This window comes from Macaca nemestrina, chromosome 15 (genome assembly GCF_043159975.1).
Source record: "Macaca nemestrina isolate mMacNem1 chromosome 15, mMacNem.hap1, whole genome shotgun sequence".
Taxonomy (NCBI): Eukaryota; Metazoa; Chordata; class Mammalia; order Primates; family Cercopithecidae; genus Macaca; species Macaca nemestrina.
Genome location: NC_092139.1, coordinates 23,705,454 through 23,729,097, shown reverse-complemented (window position 1 = coordinate 23,729,097; position 23,644 = coordinate 23,705,454). Strand labels below are relative to the sequence as shown.

Genomic DNA, 23,644 nt, shown 5'->3' with positions numbered 1-23,644 from the left:
TATACTTTGTAGTGGAGTCTGGATTCTTAATCCTTGGATCCCTCCACAGGGGGCAGCTACATATAAGGAGGCCATTCCTTGTGCTGAGTTAAGGCAATGAGGTTCTGAAGAGATGTGCCAGGCCACAGAGGATCCCTTGGGGGCCAGTGATTGTTGGGCTCTATGGTATTTTTTACTTGTTCCTTCTCTGTTTTGGTTCAAGATGGTTGTCTCAAAGGATTGTCTTTTTATATTTATATTTTAAAGGTAAGATCTTAACAAATAGTAGTGAGACACTCTTCTGTATATAAAGTAAACCTAAGTTAGGACATTGAACAATGAATAGATTTGGCATAGGATGCCTTCTGTTTATTCTGGTTTAACACGTGCCCTTCTTTTGTTGTAATGTTGTCAGCTTGGTTATCTTTCCACGTAACTGAATATACATGTACATTATTGCCAGATTTTTAGAACTTTAACATACTAAGTTGGGGAAATCAACTTAGTTTATTTCTTTATTTGTTTATTCCTTTCCTTGTAAAAGCTGTACTTTAGCTTTTGGAGTACTGGAACAATCAGTTCAGCTTGTGGGGTCAAATATATGGTAGGTTTCTCGTGTAAGGCAAGAAAACACCTTAGGTTTATTTCTAGAGTGGTTCATGCCATGCTGGCAAAGACAGCTAAGAAATAGTGAGAAAGAATTCTGACTTAGAGTAAGGAGTCTTGATCCCAAATCCTGATATTGCCCATTCACATGTACAATGAGGACAGATACTCTCTACTTCACAGGATTGAAGTGAGAAAAAGTGCTCACAGAAAATCTTTATAATATGTATGTGGTTATCCTTATTTATATTAGCTTCTTTTCAATGAGATGACATATTCCTTCTTTGTATTAATACAGTACAGATGTTCTAGCACTCTGTGACCAGCAATTTTTTTTCTCTTTAGTCCACCACAAATTAAAGATGAACCTGAAGATGATGGCTATTTTGTTCCTCCTAAAGAGGATATAAAGCCATTAAAGAGACCTCGAGATGAGGATGAGTGAGTATTTTCTTAAAACTTTGACTTTGGAAAACAAAAAGGAGGAGTTTAAAGAATACATGTGATGTGTTTCTTTATAATACATATAGAAGCTGCATTAATTGGCTTTTACTCATTTGGGATTTGTGATTAATGGACTGATTTCTCTGAATTATGAGAAGTAGGGTTTGCTAAACAAGTAAGTAGTATTCCCAAGGCTTACATGAAGATTATATAAATTTTTCTTATTGTAAAGGCAATAGATATTTATTGTAGAAATTTCAAATAATACAGAATTCATGAAGAATAAATTAAGTCACTTAAAATTTCTCATTGCCTACCATAGATAACTTAAAGCAGTTTCTCTTAGACCTATCCCTGTCAGTACATTCTAAGTGAAGTTTCAGTGTGTAAAAATAATAAAACTGCTCATAAAACATGTACCTCTTTCCCCAGATTCAGTGAGATTAAATTATATTCATTATTTTCACTCTTACATAGCTTATTACGCTATTATTATAGTAGAAAATGGATGGAAAGGGAGAAGGGAAATACTTAGTGAACTGCTTTGTATTCATTCAATATAGAATTTCTTTCCTCCACATTCCAGTGAGTTACTGCTATGTGGTAGCTAGTGTGCTGTGCGTTTGGTTCCCAAACTTTCATCTTTTATTTTTTATTTTATTTTATTTCCCAAACTTTCATCTGATAATGGTGTTTATTTCTGCATATATCCCCCCACCCTATTTTGCTTCCAGGCCAGTGTAAGTGGTTAGTTTTGTTCTATATAGGGCTGTAACTATTTCTTTGGTCTGACCTTCATTATTTTCTCCACTTCTGTTACTCTTGACCATAGAATGCCCAGCCAAGAATAACAGCAATTACTCCTGCCATGGAGGCTTCCCAGAGTTTGTAGGTCTCCTATGAGTGAGGACTCCTGAATCATAATTATGCTAACTGTGTATTCATGTTCCCCTTTCTAGTGCTGATTATAAACCTAAGAAAATTAAAACAGAAGATATCAAGAAGGAGAAGAAAAGAAAACTAGAGGAAGAAGAGGTTAGTAAAGAGACTTAGGCCCTTTGGGGTGAGTTTGGAAGTGAGAGTTTTCCAGTAAGCAACTTCTTAAGACAAATGAGTTTTAGGTATTTATTGGCTTGTTTGTTGTAGTAATAACATTAGGGAAAAAAATTCAGTAAGTGATGGCTGTGGCACTGGTAGTTTTAAGATCTCTATGAATCCCCACAGTGTCTTAACCACAACCAGCAGCGATTCTGCTCTCAGCCTTCCTGGGTGTCTGTCTACCCACAGCTATGCTGCCAACAGATGTTCTTCCAAAAAGTATGTCATCTTCATGTATACAGAGGCAATGTTAACAAGAAACCACATTTTGGCTTATAACCCTGAAGAAATTTCCCTAAGAATTTTTTGCTCATCATTCACTTTGGGTAACCATTCCTATCTAAAGTTCTTTAATGGGTGCCCCTTTGACATAAAATTGACACCCAAACTCTTTACCGCAGCTCCTCCCGATCTGGCCCCTGCATCTTGTGCCTCTCTTCATCTTGTGCCTCTTCTCTAGCTTGCTTATACCAGTCACACTAACCTCCTTTGTTTCTTTTCCACACCAAATTCCTTCATACTTCCGAGATTTATGGAGCACCTGCTGTTCCTCTGTCTGGAGCACACATGCTCCCTTCTTTGTCCTCTTGGCCTATAACCTTCCTCAAAAAACTCGGTTCTGTTTAAATGCTTTCCTAAATGTTCTTGTTGATGCTTGTGGTAGATTGAAAATAGAATCATATGCTTTCTCCTTTTGACACTTTTGAGTTCTTATACTAAAAAATTGTTAGCAGGTAATTCAAGAAAAGATGTCAGAAATTCACAGAGGTCTTAATGATGCCTTCCCCTAAGAGAAGAAGGGGTTGTGTGAGTTCTTAGCTCTTATGCTACATTTGAGGTTAGCCACTGTCATAGGCAAAATGGGTTCACAAATGTAAAGTGGATAGTTTGAAGTACCAGCAGTAAAGAGAGTGATAGTGAAGGGGCAGGGAGTCTTAAGAGGATAATCTATCATAATAGTAGAATGATGTTAATAATCACAATTAAATGTAATAGGTGCTTACCATGTGCCAGGCATTCGTCTACATTTTTTATATATGTATCATTTCATTTAATCCTTACAACCTGAAAAGGTTGTTATATCCCTATTATCATCTCCATTTTGCAGATGCAGAAATAGAGTATAGAAGTATTGAATCACTTGCCTGAGGTCACATAGCTACTAAAGTGGTAAAGGCAGCATTTGATCCCATGCAGTCTGACTTCAGCGCCAGCACACCAGCTACTATATTATCCTACCTCCCCTGGGACTTTGTTGATCCTCTGATTCTGCAAGGAGGGAGAAGAAAGGTCTTTAATGAAATCATATGAAGACTATTAGTGAGTGAGTTGAGCCATAGAGAGAAGATCAGGTCCTATATTTAGAAGATCGTAGTTTTTATGACAACTAGTCTATTCTTGGCCGAAGTTCAAATTAATAAGCACTAATTCAAGGAATTGAGAGTGAAATGTTAAGTAGTGATTATGGTAGTCAACCACTCCACTTCCATGTACCTAATCAGTGCAAACTAGTCAGTAAAGGAATACAAAACTTGAATTCTCCAAGTGTTGTTTTTCTTTTATGTTTATATTGCATTTATGCAAAAATAATACTCTGAATTTGTTAAACCATTGGGAAAAAAGAACAGTTGACTTCAGTTTTTATTCTATTTAGCAACCCTACCACATAGGGGAAAAATGCTGGCTGAAAGACTGAATTAATACAGTCTTACTGTGGCAGGGACCCCAGATGGCAGAATCTGTCATTAAACCTCACTTGCCAACTATGTTTTCTTTTCCCCCCTCTTGTTTTTGAGAATTGTTCTGAGGTCTCTCCCTGACTGATACCCCAATTTGAGGTTTGAAAACATACAGTGTAGCCAGTAGTTTCCTAATGGGACCATCTGCATGCCTACTCAGAAGCTGTTTAGAGTATCTTCACCAAAAAACATTTCCCTTTCCTGTGGTGTGTTTCACCCTAAATAGTAAACATTATCTGAATTAATGTGATCCTGTAGTACCTTCTCGCAAACATACCCACATATTTATATTCTCCATGCCTGTTTTAAAATATGGGTGGTACTGTAAGCTTTTCCTCTTTTTTCTATTCCTATCTTGATTGCTCTCCTATTATGAGGGTCTAAAATGTTTATTCCATTTATTGCCGTAAGTCACATTCTGTTATTTTTCTCGTAAAGTTAGGCTCTTATCATAGTTAATAACAGCTGTATGACCTTTATCAAGTGAAAAAACCTATTTTAGAGTCCTTGCTTGTAACTGCAAGTGGTTAAATGGACCCGTCCATACACTTTCCAGCTGTGCCACTCTTTAATTGATTTTAAGATTGTTCAAAACCACCTTTAAACTTGTTGAATAAAGACTGAATAAATAGTTAAATTATGTTGAATAGGTAGGACACAGGAAAATATTCTTTGAAAGAGTTCAGATTCTGAGTGGGATCTTCACTTGTTGAATATTACATTTTTGTTTGGGTTTTGTGTGTATGTTTTGAGATATATCTCTGTATTGGTGAATTCTGCCTGTTTAGGTTTGATACCCTTTTTTTGTGCCACTATGATCAGCTCATTTACATTCAGAATTCAAAGAAGAGCCATAAAGAAATACCACTATAGGAATTGGTATCATTTTAGAACCTCTGAAATACTTGCTTACTGCATCATGACTTTGTGTATACAAGCAGCAGCGATAGAACTGTACTCAACTAAATCAACTGGGAATTTTCCTTCATACTGAATGCTAAATATCTAATGCAAAGCCTTGTATAGCCGTTATTTGATTGTACTAGAAGAGGTTTAAAGATGAGTAGGATTAAACATAAGTGAGGAAAAACGTAAGTGAGGAAAATACACTCGGATTACTCTCTAGAGCAGTACTTTTCCAAACTCCTTTGAGGTTTAAAAATATATATATATATAGTTTCCAAGTCTCTTCCCCTGCAGAGTGTTTTTTTAACTACTTTCTCAGGTAGTCGTTTGTCAGGAAATTTTAGGAAATACTGCTCTAGAACAGAGCACCAGTACATTGTTATTCATCTGTCAAATGAGAGGAGTAGACCTGAGATCCTCTTTAGTTCTAATACACTGTGATTACAATTTTTCTTCCTCGTGGCTCCCAAAAACTGCCTCCAGAAGTGTGATCAGTCCTTATTTAAGTGCTTTCTCACCATGTTTCTTTGTAGGATGGTAAATTGAGAAAACCCAAGAATAAAGATAAAGATAAAAAAGTTCCTGAGCCAGATAACAAGAAAAAGAAGCCGAAGAAAGAAGAGGAGCAGAAGTGGAAATGGTAACATTTCAGCACTGGGTTAAAATGCCACCTCTTTTATTGCATATCCTTACGAAGCAAGAATATTGAGTTATTAAAATTAATATCCTGATATTTGGGGTAAAATACTTAAAACAGTTTCTCTAGAATAACATTCGAAATAAGTTTTCCAACTTCTAGTGAAATCATTAACTGGCTCTAAATCTATTGGATCTCAAACTGGTTTCCATCACTGTGAACAGAATGGACTGTAGAAGCAGACCTATGTATAGGTGGGAATTTAGCATACGAAGAGAGTACAGATACATTTAAAACCATAGGGAAAGGATAGATTATTATGTAAGTCGTGTTGGGAAAACTGCCTGTTTGTTCAACAACAGAAGAAACCTCAACAAGAAAATGTGGGTGAATATTTTTATAATTGTGCAATCGTGACGATCCTTTGAAGCAGGACATAACCAGAGCCATAAGGAAAGGTGTTTTACATTTGATACATCAAAGTTCAATTTATGGCAGATGGACAACTTCATGCCATTAAAAAAAGAAAAAAAGGGCCGGGCACGGTGGCTCAAGCCTGTAATCCCAGCACTTTGGGAGGCCGAGACGGGTGGATCACGAGGTCAGGAGATGGAGACCATCCTGGCTAACACGGTGAAACCCCGTCTCTACTAAAAATACAAAAAAAACTTAGCCGGGCGAGGTGGCAGGCGCCTGTAGTCCCAGCTACTCGGGAGGCTGAGGCAGGAGAATGGCGTGAACCCGGGAGGCGGAGCTTGCAGTGAGCTGAGATCCGGCCACTGCACTCCAGCCTGGGTGACAGAGCAAGACTCCGTCTCAAAAAAAAAAAAAAAAGAAAAAGAAAAAAAGCAAAGTATTTGCAATACAAAGGGCTGATATTCCTAATATGAAAAAAAGGTCTTTTAAAACAGGTGTGAAAGGAATGGTCTAATCAGAATGTGAGGAACAGGCAGTTTAGTAAAATAAATGGTTAATAAACATCTAAAAATATCAACTTCATAAGTAATCAAAGATGCAAAAAAATGATAAATCTTTTTTTAATGCCTCTTAGATTGGGGAAGATTAATAAATGAAAATATCTAGAGTTGTGAATATGAGAAAACAAGCATTCTTCCTCCCTGTAGGAGTGAAAATTCAATCTTTATGAAGGACAGTTTAGTCATAGCTGGTCGCTCTTGAGAAGTGTGTTTAGGTGGAGAACTTTTCTACTTTTGGTGTTTAGAATCTTGAAATAAACATGTTTTTAAAAAATACTTATTTCTGTTAACATATTCTACTATTTACTATACCAACAGTACATGATTTTGTGTTTATGATGAAAAAACTCAAATGATTGATTTAATAGTTAGAGTAAAAATCAAAGTCACCTGTACCTCTCTTCTCCCATTCTCATTTTCCTTTCCAGCTTTCCAGCTTTGAGGTAATCACTGTTCATAACTCGGTATATAGCCTTCCAAACCTGTTTATGTGCCTTTATGGCTTTTGTAATTTAGAACTTTGATGTCCACAGCACCTCTGAGGAAAGGGAGGAGAAAGAGCACTGACCAGGAAGGTGGCAGAGAGGAGAGCCAAAGTGGCATAAGTGTGGCCACACAGTGACAGCTGTGTGATTGGCATGTTGCTATGGCATCATGGGATTAAATGGGAAGTATAGAAAAGGAGTATCACAGAGCAGAGGAACCCTGGCTCTTTCTAGAGGTCAGAGTCAGAAGTAAAAGAAGGCCAGGTGTGGTGGCTCATACCTGTAATCCCAGCACTTTGGGAGGCTGAGGCTGGTGAATCACCTGAGGTTAGGAGTTTGATACCAACCTGGCCAACATGGCAAAACCTCATCTCTGCTAAAAATACAAAAATTAGCCAGGTGTGGTGGCGTGCACCTGTAGTCCCAGCTACTTGGGAGGCTGAGGCAGGAGAATCACTGGCACCTGGGAGGAGGAGGTTGCAGTGAGGTGAGATCATGCCACCACACTCCAGCCTGGGTGACAGAGCGAGACTCCATCTCTCAAAAAAAAAAAAAAAAAAAAAAAAAAAAACAGGGCACAGTGGCTCATGCCTATAATCCCAGGACTTTGGGAGGCCAAGGTGGGCGGCTCACAAGGTCAGAAGTTCGAGACCAACCTGGCTAACATGGTGAAACTATCTCTACTAAAAAAATATAAAAATTATCTGGGCATGATGTCATGCACCTTAATCCCAGCTACTCGGGAGGATGAGGTGGGAGAATTGCTTGAACCCGGGATGTGGAGGTTGCAGTGAGCGGAGATTGCATCACTGCACTCCAGCCTGGGCAACAAAGCAAGTCTCTGTCTTGAAAAAAAACATGAGTTTATTTTCCTTGTTTTTATGTCACTTTTCTTTAGAACTAATACAACATTTTCAGTGATCTTGACCTTTAAGAAAATGATTTTTAGAAATAAAGTGATTGTGTAAATTAGGGGTTATTACTTGGAGTTAAGAGAATGGTACGTTAGTAAATTCATCAGTCAGGGTTCTGTGGTAGGTACTCAATAAATGCTTGTTAAATGAACAAATAAATTTCCTTATCAGGAGCTTCCTGCTGTCTCCCCTTTACTTCAGAGCTTTGGCTCTTCTTGGAATCCAGGCAAGTGCACTGGGTCCGGCCTTCTATGTGTAGAATTAGGTGCCCTTGAGGGGTTTAGGAGCCTAATTTTGCTTTTGTGGTTGAAATCCTTATCAGTGTTGCCACACATTCTCTCTGAGAGACCATGACTTTTGGTTTTTATTCTTATTTTGGGTTAAAGGGGAACTGGCTGGTCTTTAACTAAAAGTTGTTTTTTGAGGGATGAGCAGACTTTGCTACAGCTTCTATCATTTCTCAGGTGTGATGGTTAAACCTTGCACATTCTTTTCAAGCACAATGGTTGAATGGCACGTCGAGTTTTTGGAGTTTAAAATAGGAATGAAGAGCCTCTTAACTGATAGCTAGAGGCTGCGTATTGTACTCTGAAGTCAGTTATCCAGTCCTCAGTGACTGCCACTGATGACCTAGTCGGGAACTTAAATGGCAGAAACTCTTATGTTAACTATTCCTTATGCTGTCCCACTAAAATAAGTACACACTTTACAAGCTTGACAAATTTGCATATCTTTTGCTTTCCTTCTAAGTCCGCAGAACTGTTTATCCTTACCAAAAAAAAAACACTTACTCTGATCTTTATCTCCCTCCTTTGGTAATTGTTCCATTGGAAAAGGTCCAGGTCCTTCAGGGTTTCTTTGCTATATCACATTATCTCCATAGAAACATTGTTATAAGTGGTGGCAGTGTGCTTGGGTTCATACATGAAATCCTGTTTATCCCAGATGTCCTGATTTTTAACTGTTGGCCATTGTAGCTGAACAGGGTTTTAGCATTGTTGGGTTAATTAAGTACGCTTTTGTATCAGAGCTGACCTGTGGGAATATAAGTTGCAAGTTAATTCTCAACAGATGATTCTTCATAAAGAATTAGAACCTGGGGAGTTTATTGTAGGTGTTAGGTGTGACTTTAAATGGGGTTTTGAGTCTCTTAGCAAAGGTAGAATGCTGTGAGGAGTCAGGACTATAATGTTGTAAGGAATTAGTGTTGCAAGACCAAGACTCATAAATATATGGTCAATGATAGTGATAAGAAATTTATGGAATACGGATTATTGACATTTTACTCAAACCAGAAAAACTGCCCTTAATTTCAAGGATTAGCATTCAGAATCTATAGCATGTGACCTTTATTTCTAAATTTAAAAAAATTAAATAAGAGTTTTATAGCATACTGTGAAGTGCTTGCTAACTGCAAGGGAACTTGATTTTAAAAAGCACATGGAGTTTACTTTCCTGTCTTTATATTTCTAGCACTTTTCCACCTTTCCCCTTCCAAGCAAATGTTATTATTAAATTGGTACTTGATTATTCCAGTCAAGCTGCCAAAGGGAAGCCATTTTGATGTCTAAGTACATGTTTTTGTTTGTTTGTTTTTAAATTTTGGGGGAATATATGCACGCATGGGGAGGCTTAAAGGACAAAACTGTTTGCTTTTATTTGTACAATAATAGCTGTCAACCCAGTCACATGAGCTTATTGAAAGACATGCTCTTTCTGTTTAAACTGAGGTTTAGCGTTGTGATTTGTTGAATCTCTTAATTTACTTAAATGGTAAAGAAGTTGCTGTGGGTCTTGAAGATACACATTTTGAAATAGGAATTGTAAAAACAGTTTGGAGTCTTCATTTAAAAACACTGTAGGACCGGGCACGGTGGCTTATGCCTGTAATCCCAGCACTTTGGAAGGCTGAGGTGGGCAGATCATGAGGTCAGTAGATCGAGACCATTCTGGCTATCACAGTGAAACCCCATCTCTGCTAAAAATAAAAAAACAAAATTAGCTGGGCATGGTGGCGGGCGCCTGTAATCCCAGGTACTCAGGAGACTGAGGCGCAAGAATGGTGCGAACCCTGGAGGCGGAGCTTGCAGTTAGCGGAGATCGCACCACTGCACTCCAGCCTGGGCAACAGAGCGAGACTCTGTCTCAAAAAACAAACAAACAAACAAACAAAAACCACTGTAGTTGAAGAGAAGAATGGTGCCAAAGTCCCAGGATAAGGGAAAGTGTGGCGTTCTGAATCTCCTCACGGTTACTCCGTGACTGCTACATGTCTGTTTGTTGAGATGTAGGAGCTCTGTATATATTTTGTATGTTAACCCTTTATCAGATACATGATTTACAGATATTTTCTCCCATTCTGTGAGAGGCTCCTTGCAAATGCTCTCATACACCTACATATATGTATATTTTCTCTATTTGGAGAGTAATAGACTGTAGGACTGGGCAAGTTCCTACATTGAGATCTTTTTATTAATATATCAATATCTGAAAAAGTGGTAGATTAATTATAGAAGATCTTTAATGTTCTTCTGAGGTCTAAGATTCTACTAAATCTTTATTTTTGTTTAAATTATTTGCGTAAAATACATATGACATAACATTTATCTTAACCATTTTTAAGTGTACAATTCAGTGGCATTAAGTACATTCATATTGTTGTGCACCATCACCATCTCTAGAACTCTTCATCTTGCAAAACCGAAACTCCGTAGTTATTAACAATTTCCCACTTCTCTGTTGCCCCAGTTCTTTTTTTTTTTTTTAGACGGAGTCTCGCTCTGTTGCCCAGGTTGGAATGCAGTGGTGCGATCTCGGTTCGCTGCAAGCTTCGCCTCCTGGGTTGGAGCAATTCTCCTGCCTCAGCCTCCTGAGTCGCTGGGATTACAGGCTCCCACCACCATGCCCAGCTAATTTTTTACATTTTTAGTAGAGATGGGGTTTTGCCATGTTGGCCAGGCTGGTCTGAAACTCCCGACCTCAGGTCATCTGCCCACCTCGGCCTCTCAAAGTGCTGGTATTACAGGCGTGAGCCACCGTGCCCAGCCTATTCCCCCCAGTTCTTGGTAAGCACCATTCTACTTTCTGTCTCTATGAATTTGACTACTCTTGGTAACTCATATTAATAGTCATACAGTATTTGTCCTTTGTGACTGACTTATTTCACTTAACAGAATGTCAGCGCTCATCCATGTTGTAGTGTGTTTCAGAATTTTCTGACTTTTAAAGGCTAAATATTCCACTGTTTATACTGCATTTTGTTTATTCATTCATCTTTTGATGGACACAGGTTATTTCTGCCTTTGGCTGTTGCAGATAGTGCTGCTGTGATGATTCGTGTACAAGTATTTATGGGCATGTTCCTGGGAATGGAATTGCTGGGTCATGTGGCATTTCTATGCTTAACTTTTTGAGGAACTGCTGTACTATCTTTTCCACATTGGCTGCACCTTTTTACGTTCCTACCAGGACCACACAAGGGTGCTAGCTTCCCTACATCTTCACCAATGCTTGTTATTTTTTGTTTTATTGCCATCCTTATGAGTATGAGTGGTATCTCATTGTGGTTTTGATTGGTATTTTCCTAATGATTAGTGATGTTGAGTATTTTTTCAGGTACTTATTGGCCACTTGTATATCTTCTTTAGAAAAATGTCCATTCAAGTTCTTTGCCCCAACTCCCTACCCCCACACTTTTTTTTTTTTTTGGAGACAGAGTCTTGCTCTGTTGCCCAGGCTGGAGTGCAGTGGCACAGTCTTGGCTCACTGCAACCTCTGCCTCCCGGGTTCACGTGATTCTCATGCCTCAGCCTCCTGAGTAGCTGAGATTATAGGCATGCACCACCACACTCGGCTAATTTTTTGAATTTTTAATAGATACAGAATTTTGCCATGTTGGCCAGGCTGGTCTCGAACTCCTGACCTGAAGTGATCCCTCTGCCCGCCTCGGCCTCCCAAAGTATTGGGATTACAGGCGTGAGCCACCGTGCCGAGCCCCTATTTTTTATTTTATCTTTTTTTTCCTCCACCTTAAGACTGAAACTTTGCCCATTTTTTAAATTGGGTGGGTTGTTGAGATGGAGGAGCTCTTTATATATTTTGTATGTTAACCATTTATCAGATACATGATTTACAGATATTTTCTCCCATTCTGTGAGTTGTCTTTCACTCTCTTGAAGTGTCCTTTGATGCACAGAAGTTTTTAAGTTCAGTGAAGTTCAATTTATTTATTTATTGAGACAGAGTGTCTCTCTGTTGCCCAGGCTGGAGTGCAGTCGCGTGATCTCGGCTCACTACAACCTTCGCCTCCCAGGTTCAAGTGATTCTTGTGTCTCAGTCTCTGGAGTAGCTGGGATTACAGGCGTGTGCCCCCATCCCTGGATAATGTTTGTATTTTTAGTAGAGACGGGGGTCTCGCCATGTTGGCCAGGCTGGTCTCGCACTCCTGTCCTCAAGTGATCCGCCCACCCCAGCCTCCCAAAGTGCGGGGTTTACAGGTGTGAGGTACTGTGTCCAGCCGCAATTCATTTATTCTTTGTTACCTGTGTTTTACGTGTCATATCCAATAAATCACTGTCAAATCCAATATTGTGAAGCTTTTCCCCTATGTTGTCTTCCAAGAGTTTTATACTTTTGCTCTTATATTTAGGTCTTTGATCCGTTTTGAATTAATATTTGTGTATAATGTAAAGACCCAGTTTGATTATTTTGCCAACACTATTGTTGAAAAGACTGTTCTTTCTCCATTGAATGGTCTTAAGCATCCTTGTTGTAAATCATTTGACCATATATGTCGACTGTGGTTTTATAGTAATACCATTGTTACAATATGGTTTGATACATGTAATTTTTATTTGATGTTTCTGAACTTTGTTTAAAATTGAACTTGTTCCATGGCTGAATGATTGATAAAATAAAATAAAATAAATAAAATATTGGACTTGGAAAGTAAATATGAGGGTAGTAAGTTAGTTATCTATTAGAGTAAAAGAAACTTGAGACATATCAACCAGTTGCAGTATGTGAGCCTGAGTTGGATCCTGGTCTATAAAATAAATTTCAATCAAATAGGGAGGTTTTTAATATGGACTGGATATTAGAATTACACTAGGAAGTTATTAATTTTGTTAGATGTGATGATAATAGTTTTGTGGTTATGTGGAAGAATATTATTTTTATGGAGATACTTGCTGAAAAATATTTAGTGGTGTAGTATCAAATCTGCAACTAACTTTGAAAATGGTTCAGCTAAAATAGGAAATTTCGCAAATTATTAACTTTTTTTTTTTTTTTTGAGATGGAGTCTCACTCTGTTGCTCAGGCTGGAGTGCAGTGGCACGATCTTGGCTCACTGCAACCTCTGCCTCCTGGGTTCAAGCAATTCTCGTGCCTCAGCCTCCCGAGCAGCTGGGACTACAGGTGCGCGCCACCATGCCCGGCTAATTTTCGTATTTTTAGTAGAAACGGGGTTTCATCACATTGCCCAGGCTGGTATCGACCTCCTGACCTCGTGGTCCGCCCGCCTCAGCCTCCCAAAGTGCTGGGGTTACAGGCGTATATGGTGTTTATTGTATTACTCATTTTTTCTCTTATGTTCAACCATTTTAAAAATACATTTTCAAAAAGTTGTTTCCACTGAGCTTTAGATTCACTTATCAGTGTTTGCTAGATAGTTCCAGGTAATCCATAAGTACCTTAAACTCAACATGCCCCAGTTAAGCTGTCATTTCCTAGTCTTCTTGCTTTATGTCCTTTCTCATAGGGTTGTTTTCCCCTGTACCTTCCATCTGACATCACCACTCTGAGGAGGCCTTAGCCTACTTATGAACAATGTGAACAATCCCTCTGTCATGTATGCCATTGTGGTAAAACAGCTGTTGACATTTTCATGTCCCTCACTTGTTGCTGAGCTCCTTCATTGTTGATCTCTTCTGTCCAGTATCCTTGAACTGAGCTGTTGAAATGTATTTTCCTTTATTCACCACAGTATTTCATCTTTCTTGCGAGTGTTGGCGTTTTCAAAATGAGAGACACTGGTTCTTTTGATCCAGGCCTTGAATGTGAGGCCCAGAAGTCATTCCAGAGCACTAATCAGTTGCGCGGATAATTATTTGGCATTTAATCAGTGATGACCCCCATGTTAGGCAAGGTGATCACTAAATGAGGTTGTGCTTTGTCTTTTAAAGGTGGGAAGAAGAGCGCTATCCTGAAGGCATCAAGTGGAAATTCCTAGAACATAAAGGTCCAGTATTTGCCCCACCATATGAGCCTCTTCCAGAGAGTGTCAAGTTTTACTATGATGGTGAGTTGTTTCAAGGTTCTTGATTCTTGGCCAAGAAAAGAAATCTGCTTCTATTTAGGAATAGAAAACAAGGAAGGATCCTATATAATAGATAATCCTTTTTATTTCATTTTGTTTTATTGCCATGCGATTTTGAGGAAGGGGCATCAGGTGTTAACTCTTAAAGGCCCATTTGCTGCTGAAAAAGTGCCATGAAAAAGGGGCTGTTCATGTCTTCCCTACATAGTCCAAAAAAGGTTTGTCAACATGGCTCACAGTGTGTGGTCCACAAGCTGAAGGTTTTGATCTGAACTTCATTTCTAGGGAGTGACTCTTTGCAAGAGTTATTAGAAAATCCTCACTTGAATGGTAGTATTTTATGTTAGCAATATAATAATGCAATCGGACAAGCTGCTCATCACTAGAAACAGTACTAGTATATGGTTGAGGATTAATAGTCTGGTAGCAATCTCTAGATAAGGCTGGTAGGCATCTGTCACTTATTCTGTGTAGCATAACATTATGCCTTTGATATATGTACAGTCAAGTCTGATGAGCTGCTTTAAAGAAATGCCCTGCCTGGGTCGCTTAGAACCCTCAGAATTGTCCTTTATCTGTCGTTGGTATTTCTATCCTTGGGTTGAAGGATTTGAGGGTAGCCTTTGACATGCCTCCTGTTGGCAGTATAGCAGTATGTAGATGGTAATAACTGATTTTCTTCATTCCATGAGTTTTATCTGGGAATGGTTAGAGCATTGTTCCTCATACCCTTATGTGCTTACGACTCAACAGAGTGGATCTGAGCCCATTTAATAGTTGTGGGGTGGGCTTCTTTTCCCTTCCCCACCGACCCTCTTCTTCTTTTCCCTTTCCCAACCATCCTTCCCTCTTCTTCTGTCCCCTTTCCCCACAGTCCCCCTTCTCCTTTCCCCACCATTCCTCTTCCACCTCCACTTGTCTTGCCACCATCTTTTGGCCACTGTTATTTCACCTCCCCATTTCTCCACCATTTTTCCCACCCTCAACCCCCCACTGTTTTCTTCTCACCCATCCCACTGCCCCCACCAAAAAGAAAAAGTTGTGGGGTGGGATTGAGTACTTCTGAACCAAGTGGTCTGCTGACCAAACTTTGAGAATCACTGGGCAGGATAACTGCTGAAAAGCGTCTGTGGTGAACACTCAAGCGTTCTGGTGCATCTCTCTTTCCACCAGTAGTGGCCGTAGGTCCACCAGTGCTTGTAGGCCTAGGTAGTAGTTTACACTAAAGGGCTGGGTCTGCAGCTGAGGAAAATGCCAGACTTGGCAAGCTGAAATTTGTTTTTTTAAATGACATATTTATTACCCAAGTGTGGTGGTACACGCGTGTAGTCCCAGCTACTCGGGAGGCTAAGGTGGGAGGATCGCTTAAGCCCAGGAGGCGAAGGTTACAGTGAGCCCAGATCGCGCCACTCCCCTCCAGCCTGTGTGACAGAGTGAGACCCTGCCTCAAAAAATAAAATAATAAATAAATAAAACAACATATTTATTGAATGTATTTGTGTTCAGACATCAACACCCAGCAGTGGATAGTACTACTGACTTAGACCCTGATCTTGGGGAGTTTGCAGCCTAACAGGACTCCATAGTCTCTGGCAAATGCTTATATTACGTAAAGGTTTTGAACTGTTGACCAGAGAGCCTAAGATAGTTCTTTCAGCCCTCACAGTGGTCATTCCTGGAGACTCTTAAGTATAATTCAAAGCCAAAACTCCTAATTAAGAGAAAGGGCCTAGGACCTTGAAGAGCACCATCTCGAAGTGTAGTCCATAGCCCTGGTCTGGACTCACCAGGAGCTTTAGGATGCTCAGCCGGTAAAGCCTCACTTTGAGGTTCAGAGTGATGGGAGGGAAAGCTAAATTCCCTAGTCTTGGGGTTTCTCTTCCTTTTCAAGATGGGAAGCAGAGGCCTGGTCTAGTTCACAGGTTGCCATAGTCCTTTCCTCCCATTCTTGCCCAGTCTCCAGCATTTTCTCAGTTGGTCCTCCGCTGGGATTTCTTCTCTTTGTGTGAACTCTTACTCTGTAGTAAGTCAAGAAGTCATATTTGACTTTACTTCAAACTGATACAGTAAGTGCTGCCTACTCTCTGGGGAGGAGAATTCTTAGACTCCTTTAGAACCTGCCAGGGAGGTGGGGCATGGGCTAGCTGAAGCAGTGAATTACTGCCTCCTCTAAGGACCTTCAGTTTACAGCTTTGACTCAGCAGTTTCCTTTTCCTGGAGCTCAGCCTTTTCCACAAAGTGTTAACATTGCCAGGAACCTTCCAGTCATCCTCCCACTACTCTACTGCAGGGAGCCATCGTTTCATCTTTTGACAGCTCGTCTAAAATAGGAGGAGTCACAGTTGCTTCTTCCTCTATTGGGACAGAATTCAGTAAAACAGCCCAAAGTCTCATTTTAAAAATTTTTTTAATTTATTTTTATATTTATTTATTTGATACAGAGTCACACTGTCACCCAGGCTGGAGTGCAGTGGCACAATCTTGGCTCACTGCAACCTCCACCTCCGCGGTTCAAACGATTCTCATGCCTCAGCCTCCCAAGTAGCTGAAATTACAGGCACACGCCACTACACCTAATTTTTATATTTTTAATAGAGACGAGGTTTTACCGTGTTGGTCAAGCTGGTCTCGAACTCCTGACCTGAAGTGATCCTCTCACCGCCTCCTAAAGTGCTGGGATTACAGGCGTGAACCACCATGCTCAGCCACATTTTTGTTTTAATGGTGTTAACATTTATTTTATACCAAACAGACCTGAAAACAGTTTACATTTTTTTCTTGCTATTTTATTTCATTTATTTTATTTCTAATGACTTAATGTTTTCCGTTATATTGGAAACATGTTACAGTTTTCTAAAGAAGTTCAGGGAATCTTTTAATACACAGCCAATCTTCCCCAAAGTGTCTTCCTTCCAAAGCAGAAGCTTGGGGGTTGATGGGGGCAACTGCGCCACCTGTTGGCCTTTTAAGTTAATGGTGTCCAAAGTGGGCTCTTTTTATTATAACTGTTTCAATTTTGTGCTATAGTTCTCTACACCCCTGCAGTCAGATTGCAAATCATTATGAGATAAGATGTTTTCTGAGTTTCAAAATTAATGGATTTCTGGTTAAATTTTAGTTTTCTATAAAGAATGTGGGCACCCTTGGTGAATTATTAATACCTGTGTAATAGTAAGGTGGTGGATTTATAGTTAACCTCATTTTAAGTATAGCCAGATGCTCTTAGTATAGCATTGATTGGTTCCAGGGATGTTGTAAAGTTGGATTTTTAAGAAAAAATGGAAATTGGTGCTAAGAGTACTGACAAAAGCATTCTGTTTGAAAAGTGGATTAAATTCCCAAGTACTTTTCTTTCATTGCTTTATTAACTAAATCAGGTACATAAAACCCCTAGGCCCTATTCAGATTTTCTTTACCAGTTAGCAGCTTTCATTGTGAAACATCTGAGTCCCTTTAGACAGCTTTTTGTTTGTTTGAGACAGAGTCTCGGTTTGTCGCCCAGGCTGAAGTGCAGTGGTGCCATCTTGGCTCACTGCAACCCCTGCCTTCTGGGTTCAAGTGATTCTCAGGCCTCAGCCTCCTGAGTAGCTGGAGTTACAGGCTCCCACCACCACGTCCGGCTAATTTTTTATATTTTTAGTAGAGATGGGATTTTGCCGTGTTGGCCAGGCTGATCTGGAACTCCTGACCTCAAGTGATCTGCCTGCCTCAGCCTCCCAAAGTGCTGGGATTATAGGCATGAGCCACCGCGCCCAGCCCCTTCAGACAGCTTTTACATAAACAATTGGATACACCAGGAACTCCAGTCATCCCTTGTGCTGTGGATGCATCCTGGTTCCCTGAAAGAGGCAGCATCATGGTACCCTTGTTCCATAGCAGTGTATTGCAAACTCTAGTGTGCATCCAAGTCTCGTTAAAATGCAATTTCTGTATAGGATTCAGGAAGTCTAGGAGGGGGACTGGGATTCTGCATTTCTAACAAACTCCAGTGTGATGCCAGTGCTGCTGGTCTGTGAGCCACTGTTGAATAGCAAGCTTCTAGAAGAAGGTCTTATTTAGGCTTTTCATATGGGAAATCTGGGCTTGCCTAGTATGGATATATATTTTTTATTCATATTCCACCCACCTAACTTTGAAGAAGAAAGATGCCTATTTCTTTTCCCCACAATTCCTTTCTTCCACTCCCTGCCCTATCCCTTCCTCCCCTTCTTGAACAGAGGCTGCTTAGCTTAGCAGTGGCAGGAGTCCCTCTGAGGATTTGATTTTTAAAAACCATTGAAGAGGTGTAAAGGACCCTGCTTGCTGAAAGGAAAAGGAAGAGTGACTGGGCCTCCCCCAGGTCATCCCTGTCCTGAGCAGGCACCTGGGAACAATTAACTGGCATAGTCTCCAGAGAATGACCCAGGTAAATATATGCTAAAGGAAGGAGAATTTGTACAAGTAGATATAAATCAGTATGTTGTCTTTGTTGTTGTTGTTACTATGTGTCACCAGACCTTTATATACCATGAGAAGGCAAACCATTATTAAAGAGAATTCGCTAGCCCTGGGTATTTATACTTAGAACATGAATACTATACCTCACTTTTTGGAACCACTTTTTTCTCTAGGTAAAGTCATGAAGCTGAGCCCCAAAGCAGAAGAAGTAGCTACATTCTTTGCAAAAATGCTCGACCATGAATATACTACTAAGGAAATATTTAGGAAAAATTTCTTTAAAGACTGGAGAAAGGTACTGTAGCCCGTGTGTTAATATCTTAGTAGCTTGCAAAACAATCAAGTATGAAGTAATAAATTATTTTGCAAAACATTTCCTGATGTAAAATTTTGAGTTTTATGGATTTTGCTGTATTTAAAGTTGTGCACTTTTTGTCTTCATTTACTATATTATGTAGGGTTTCGGTCCAATAAGAATACTTGAATATCGGCCAGGCGCAGTGGCTCACGCCTGTAATCCCAGCACTTAGGGAAGCCAAGGCAGGTGGATCACAGGGTCAGGAGATTGAGACCATCCTGGCTAACATGGTGAAACCCTGTCTCTACTATAAAATAGAAAAATTAGCCGGGTGTGATGGCGGGTGCTTGTAGTCCCAGCTACTCGGGAGGCTGAGTCAGGAGAATGGTGTGAACCCGGGAGGCGGAGCTTGCAGTGAGCCGAGATTGTGCCACTGCACTCCAACCTGGGTGACAGAGCCAGACTCCGTCTCAAAAAAAAGAGAATACTCGTATATCTTTGCTATCGGCTGTCATGTGATGGCAGGTAGGGGGTTATGAGATTAGGCCAAACAGAAAACCTCAACTCTAGTTGCGCATAGGAAAGTTTGTCTCTGCAGGACTGCCCCGTGTCTGCTGTTGCAAAGAGAAATGTTAATCTGATGTCCCACTCCCTGTTCACTCCCTGTTAATTCTTGCTCATTTGTTCTAGGTACTTTCTACTCTTGAAACAACATATACTATATTTGGCTAGGTGATTTTTTAAAATCTCATTATTCTCAATTTGGATAATGTGGACAGAGGCAGCAGTAAAGTTTACTTCCTGAACTAGCTTTGAAAAGCAAATTTAATAAATGAATAGAATAGGGGTAATGTTTCTAAGAGAGAATCAGTATGGAATTCCAAACTTGCATTCATACGCCTGGGGACAGTGTGCCACGGAGTCTAAGAAACCACATAAGAGTTCATTTTTTTCCATGATAAGTCATTTTAAAACATTTTGATATTATTAAATACATATTTTATAATAAAGAAATATTTTTTATTCTGTGTTTTTTTGTTTTTTCAAAATTCATTAATTGAGATTGGCTACTTCGAGAAACCTTTGACTGAAAAAATGGTGCTTGGGTATATTCGCAAAGAAACCCAAGGACTTACTAGTGTAGTTTAGTTGTTTTTCTTTCATCTCCCTATTTTCTTTTGACTAGGAAATGACTAATGAAGAGAAGAATATTATCACCAACCTAAGCAAATGTGATTTTACCCAGATGAGCCAGTATTTCAAAGCCCAGTCGGAAGCTCGGAAACAGATGAGCAAGGAAGAGAAACTGGTACTACAGAATTTATTAAACCTCTGGAGAATTTTGGAATCCTGATTGGTTCATTTAATTTTCTTCTTGGTTCTTACGACACAACACTTAACATCAGTAATTTCACATCATTCTGTGCTAAAGACTTAGAATTCTCAAAGTCTAAATTTTCTTAAAGGTTTTAGTTAGACTGAAAATTGTGAATAAGTACTTTGCTCAGTAGCTCTCTATAGGAACCCTGGTGCTTCAGTGACCTAAAAACCAGTCAGTAACTCCAGCCAATAATATAGTAATTAAGGATGTACAGAACTGTCCCACAGTGGCTACTGGATATTAAGGATTTAAGACAGATGAAATCATATTGGCCATATACCTTCCTGTTCTTTTATCTGTTTTACTGTGGAATCTTGCAGTGCTCATCCATCTCCATCTTCCAGCCTTGGCCATCCTCATTACTGAAGAATCTTTCTGGTATCCAGCTGGGATGTCATTTTTCTTCTACAGGCTGCCTGTTTTTGTAAAAAAAGAAAAAAAAAAAGAAAACAAAAGTTTATTGGAACCAGCTGCCCCTACTTTTCTACATATTATCTATGGCTGTGTTTATGCAACAGTGACAGAGATGAGTAGTTGCAAAAGAGACTGTGTGGCACTCAAGCCTAAAATATTTTCTATCTAGAAAAAGTTGTCAGCCCCTAACTAAAGGAATCCAGGCTAGAATTTCATTTTTTCCAATCGGAAGTCTAGAAGTTAAGGATTTTAAGGAATTTTTTGCACTTCAAATTCCTGTAGTTTCAGTATTTTGAAGGACTTGCATGTTTATATAATTCAGGCCATTGTATTTATATAACTCATTGTTTCATGGTACTTATTTGGCCACTAGTTTAAAAATTAATGTGTTACTATAAGAATGTTAATTGCATCAGACTTTCTGTCTCAGGTAAATCTTATCCTCAATATTCCAAGTTAGTGAAATTTAGTATATTATTTACATCGGGGCATTTTGAAACTTAAAAGATCACTTTGGAGCTTTGTTCTTAGAATACTGATCCAAAGATAGATTTTATAAACATCCCCTTGTCAGAGTCCCTGCAAGGACACCTGCTGCCAGCAAGGTCTGTTCCCACCCACAAGGCAGCAGGGCTTAGTTAAATTGAATCAATAAGTATATAAAAAGAGTCAATAGAGGGTAAGGAGGCTCAAAATCTTGCCCACCATACCCCACCTTTTTGGAGCAAGGATCATAGTATAGAGCATTTAACCTGTATACCTACAAAAAAATTAGTGACAGATCTGTCTGGACTTTAAAACCCATGTTTTTAAGCTGTTTAACTGCTGTTTTAATTAAATGGCTCGAGCTATTCTTTTATGAGGCTCTATCAGAGACCCCTCTCCATTTCCTGTTTTGATAGTACTCAATAAAATAGTACGAATTTTTAAAGTACATTTAAAAACACCCAAACAACATTTATAAACATATATCCTTTAAGACACAGGAATCAGTTTTGAATCTAGTTGAAATCAATCCTTATAGGCAGATCTTTTTGGGGAATTTTATGATATTTAAGTTTGAGAAAACCACTAGAGGTTTTCCTTTATTTGAATTCATTTTTTAGTCATTTTCAGACTTTTCTCTATCTTGACCTAGTCTCCCACAAGAGATAAAAATGTATTAGTAGAGAACAGCATCGGAATCTATTTTGAGTACTTTCTTGGCTGTCTTCCAGAAAATCAAAGAGGAGAATGAAAAATTACTGAAAGAATATGGCTTCTGTATTATGGATAACCACAAAGAGAGGATTGCTAACTTCAAGATAGAGCCTCCCGGGCTTTTCCGTGGCCGGGGCAACCACCCTAAGATGGGCATGCTGAAGAGACGAATCATGCCTGAGGATATAATCATCAACTGTAGCAAGTGAGCTCGCACTTCATCCTGTGGGCCAAAAAGGGGGTGGAGGGTGTCCTTTATTGTACTTGGGAATATTTCCCAGGTTACACAGGACTGTTTGGGAAGGGAGATACTTAAGAGCAGGACAGTATTTCATGCATAGGTCTCCAGATGTTTTTGAGGTACAATAGTCTCCCCTCATCCACAGGGGATATGTTCCAAGACCCCCAGTGGATACCTGAAACTTCGACCCAACTGCTGTCACTTGGAACACATTTCTGTTGATGTCTTCCACCCCCAAATTTAAAGCCTTTTCCATCTTTATTAAGTACTTACCACATACAGTGGCTATAACTTTTGCAGTCTGAGGTACAACAGCAAAACTAGCATGACTTTCTTTTTCCTTCTTCACAGTTTCACAGATGGAAGATTCGTTTTTACCTTAGATCTCAGCAACTTCAGCATACAGTTTTTTTTATTAAGTCGATAATTTTCACCTTTTCATTTAAAGCACTCTACACCTTCTCTTTGGCATATCCAAATTGCCAACATCAATACTTTCGCACTTTGGGGCCTTTATTAAGTAAAAGAAGGGTTATTTGAACACAAGCAATGTAAAACCATTATAGTCAACCTGATAACTAAGGCAGCGCCTTAGTTACCCGGGGCAAGTGACGTATACAGCATGGATATGTTGTATATATGGTTCACGTGTCCCAGGTGGGACTACAAGAGATTTCATCATGCTCCTCAGAATAATGTGCAGTTTAAAACTTACGAAATGTTTATTTCTGAAATTTTGTATTAAATATTTTTGGATGACAGTTGACTGAGGGTAAGTAAAACCATGAATAAGATGGGACTACTATATTGACTGTTAAGAAGGAAACTTGGAAAAATATGCTCAGCATATATGTCCACTTGAGGTCATGAAAGGTGAAATTATTCCTCACATCTCATTTCACTATCCTCTTGCTCTGTTATTTCCAGAGATGCCAAGGTTCCTTCTCCTCCTCCAGGACATAAGTGGAAAGAGGTTCGACATGATAACAAGGTTACTTGGCTGGTTTCCTGGACAGAGAACATCCAAGGTTCCATTAAATACATCATGCTTAACCCTAGTTCACGAATCAAGGTAAGTTACGGGATAGTTGAGAGCTGCACTGGTTCATGGTGCTGATAATCTTTTTCTGTTGAAATCTAATGTTCTCGTCCTCCAGAATCACTTTGACAAATTAAAAACCCTTCCCGTTGAAAGAAGGCAAGTAGTTAGCATTATGGTGATCTTCCTACAATGCCTCCATTTTTTTTTGGTCACATTGTAATCTTATTTATTAATTCACAAATATTTACTGAAATCCCAAATGTGCCACACAGAGTATACATTTGGTGCTAGGAATTATGTTGGCAAACGACAGACGTAGGTCCTGCCTTCACGTTGCTTAACGTCCAGTGGTCAGAATGTGTTGAAGTACGGTGGTTGTATATTGGCCTCTGCAGATCTCTTCTACTTCCTCACCTCTCTTGGCTGTGAGAAGGGAATGTAATTTCTGTATAGCCTGAAACAAGTTGTAAAATCTAATGTTTTACATACTTCTGGCTTCCTGCAGTCTCATCTGGGTAGGTTCACCA

The 23,644-nt window shown here is 39.4% G+C and overlaps 2 protein-coding genes across 3 annotated transcripts in view; one reads left to right on the top strand and one right to left on the bottom strand.

Annotated features, from left to right (window-relative positions):
- The window catches only part of LOC105496356 (DNA topoisomerase I), a 95,458-nt gene that overhangs the window by 50,635 nt on the left and 21,179 nt on the right, over positions 1-23,644 (top strand). Inside the window, exons 6-13 of the mRNA XM_011766692.3 lie at positions 931-1,026; positions 1,989-2,064; positions 5,306-5,412; positions 13,971-14,086; positions 18,715-18,836; positions 20,026-20,148; positions 21,852-22,039; positions 23,003-23,147. Of these exons, the coding sequence (XP_011764994.1) occupies positions 931-1,026; positions 1,989-2,064; positions 5,306-5,412; positions 13,971-14,086; positions 18,715-18,836; positions 20,026-20,148; positions 21,852-22,039; positions 23,003-23,147 (973 nt within the window). The remainder of the gene's footprint in view (positions 1-930; positions 1,027-1,988; positions 2,065-5,305; positions 5,413-13,970; positions 14,087-18,714; positions 18,837-20,025; positions 20,149-21,851; positions 22,040-23,002; positions 23,148-23,644) is intronic.
- LOC105496358 (uncharacterized) overlaps positions 8,701-23,644 on the bottom strand; it is a 47,279-nt gene continuing 32,335 nt past the window's right edge. The window contains exons 5-6 of one of the 2 annotated variants that reach the window (XR_011613338.1): positions 20,501-20,636; positions 8,701-8,820 (exon numbers count right to left, since the gene is read on the bottom strand). The gene's annotated coding sequence lies outside the window, so the exon portion shown is untranslated. Of the gene's footprint in view, positions 8,821-20,229; positions 20,637-23,644 lie in introns of those variants that run through there. The other variant, XR_011613337.1, reaches the window with a different exon arrangement.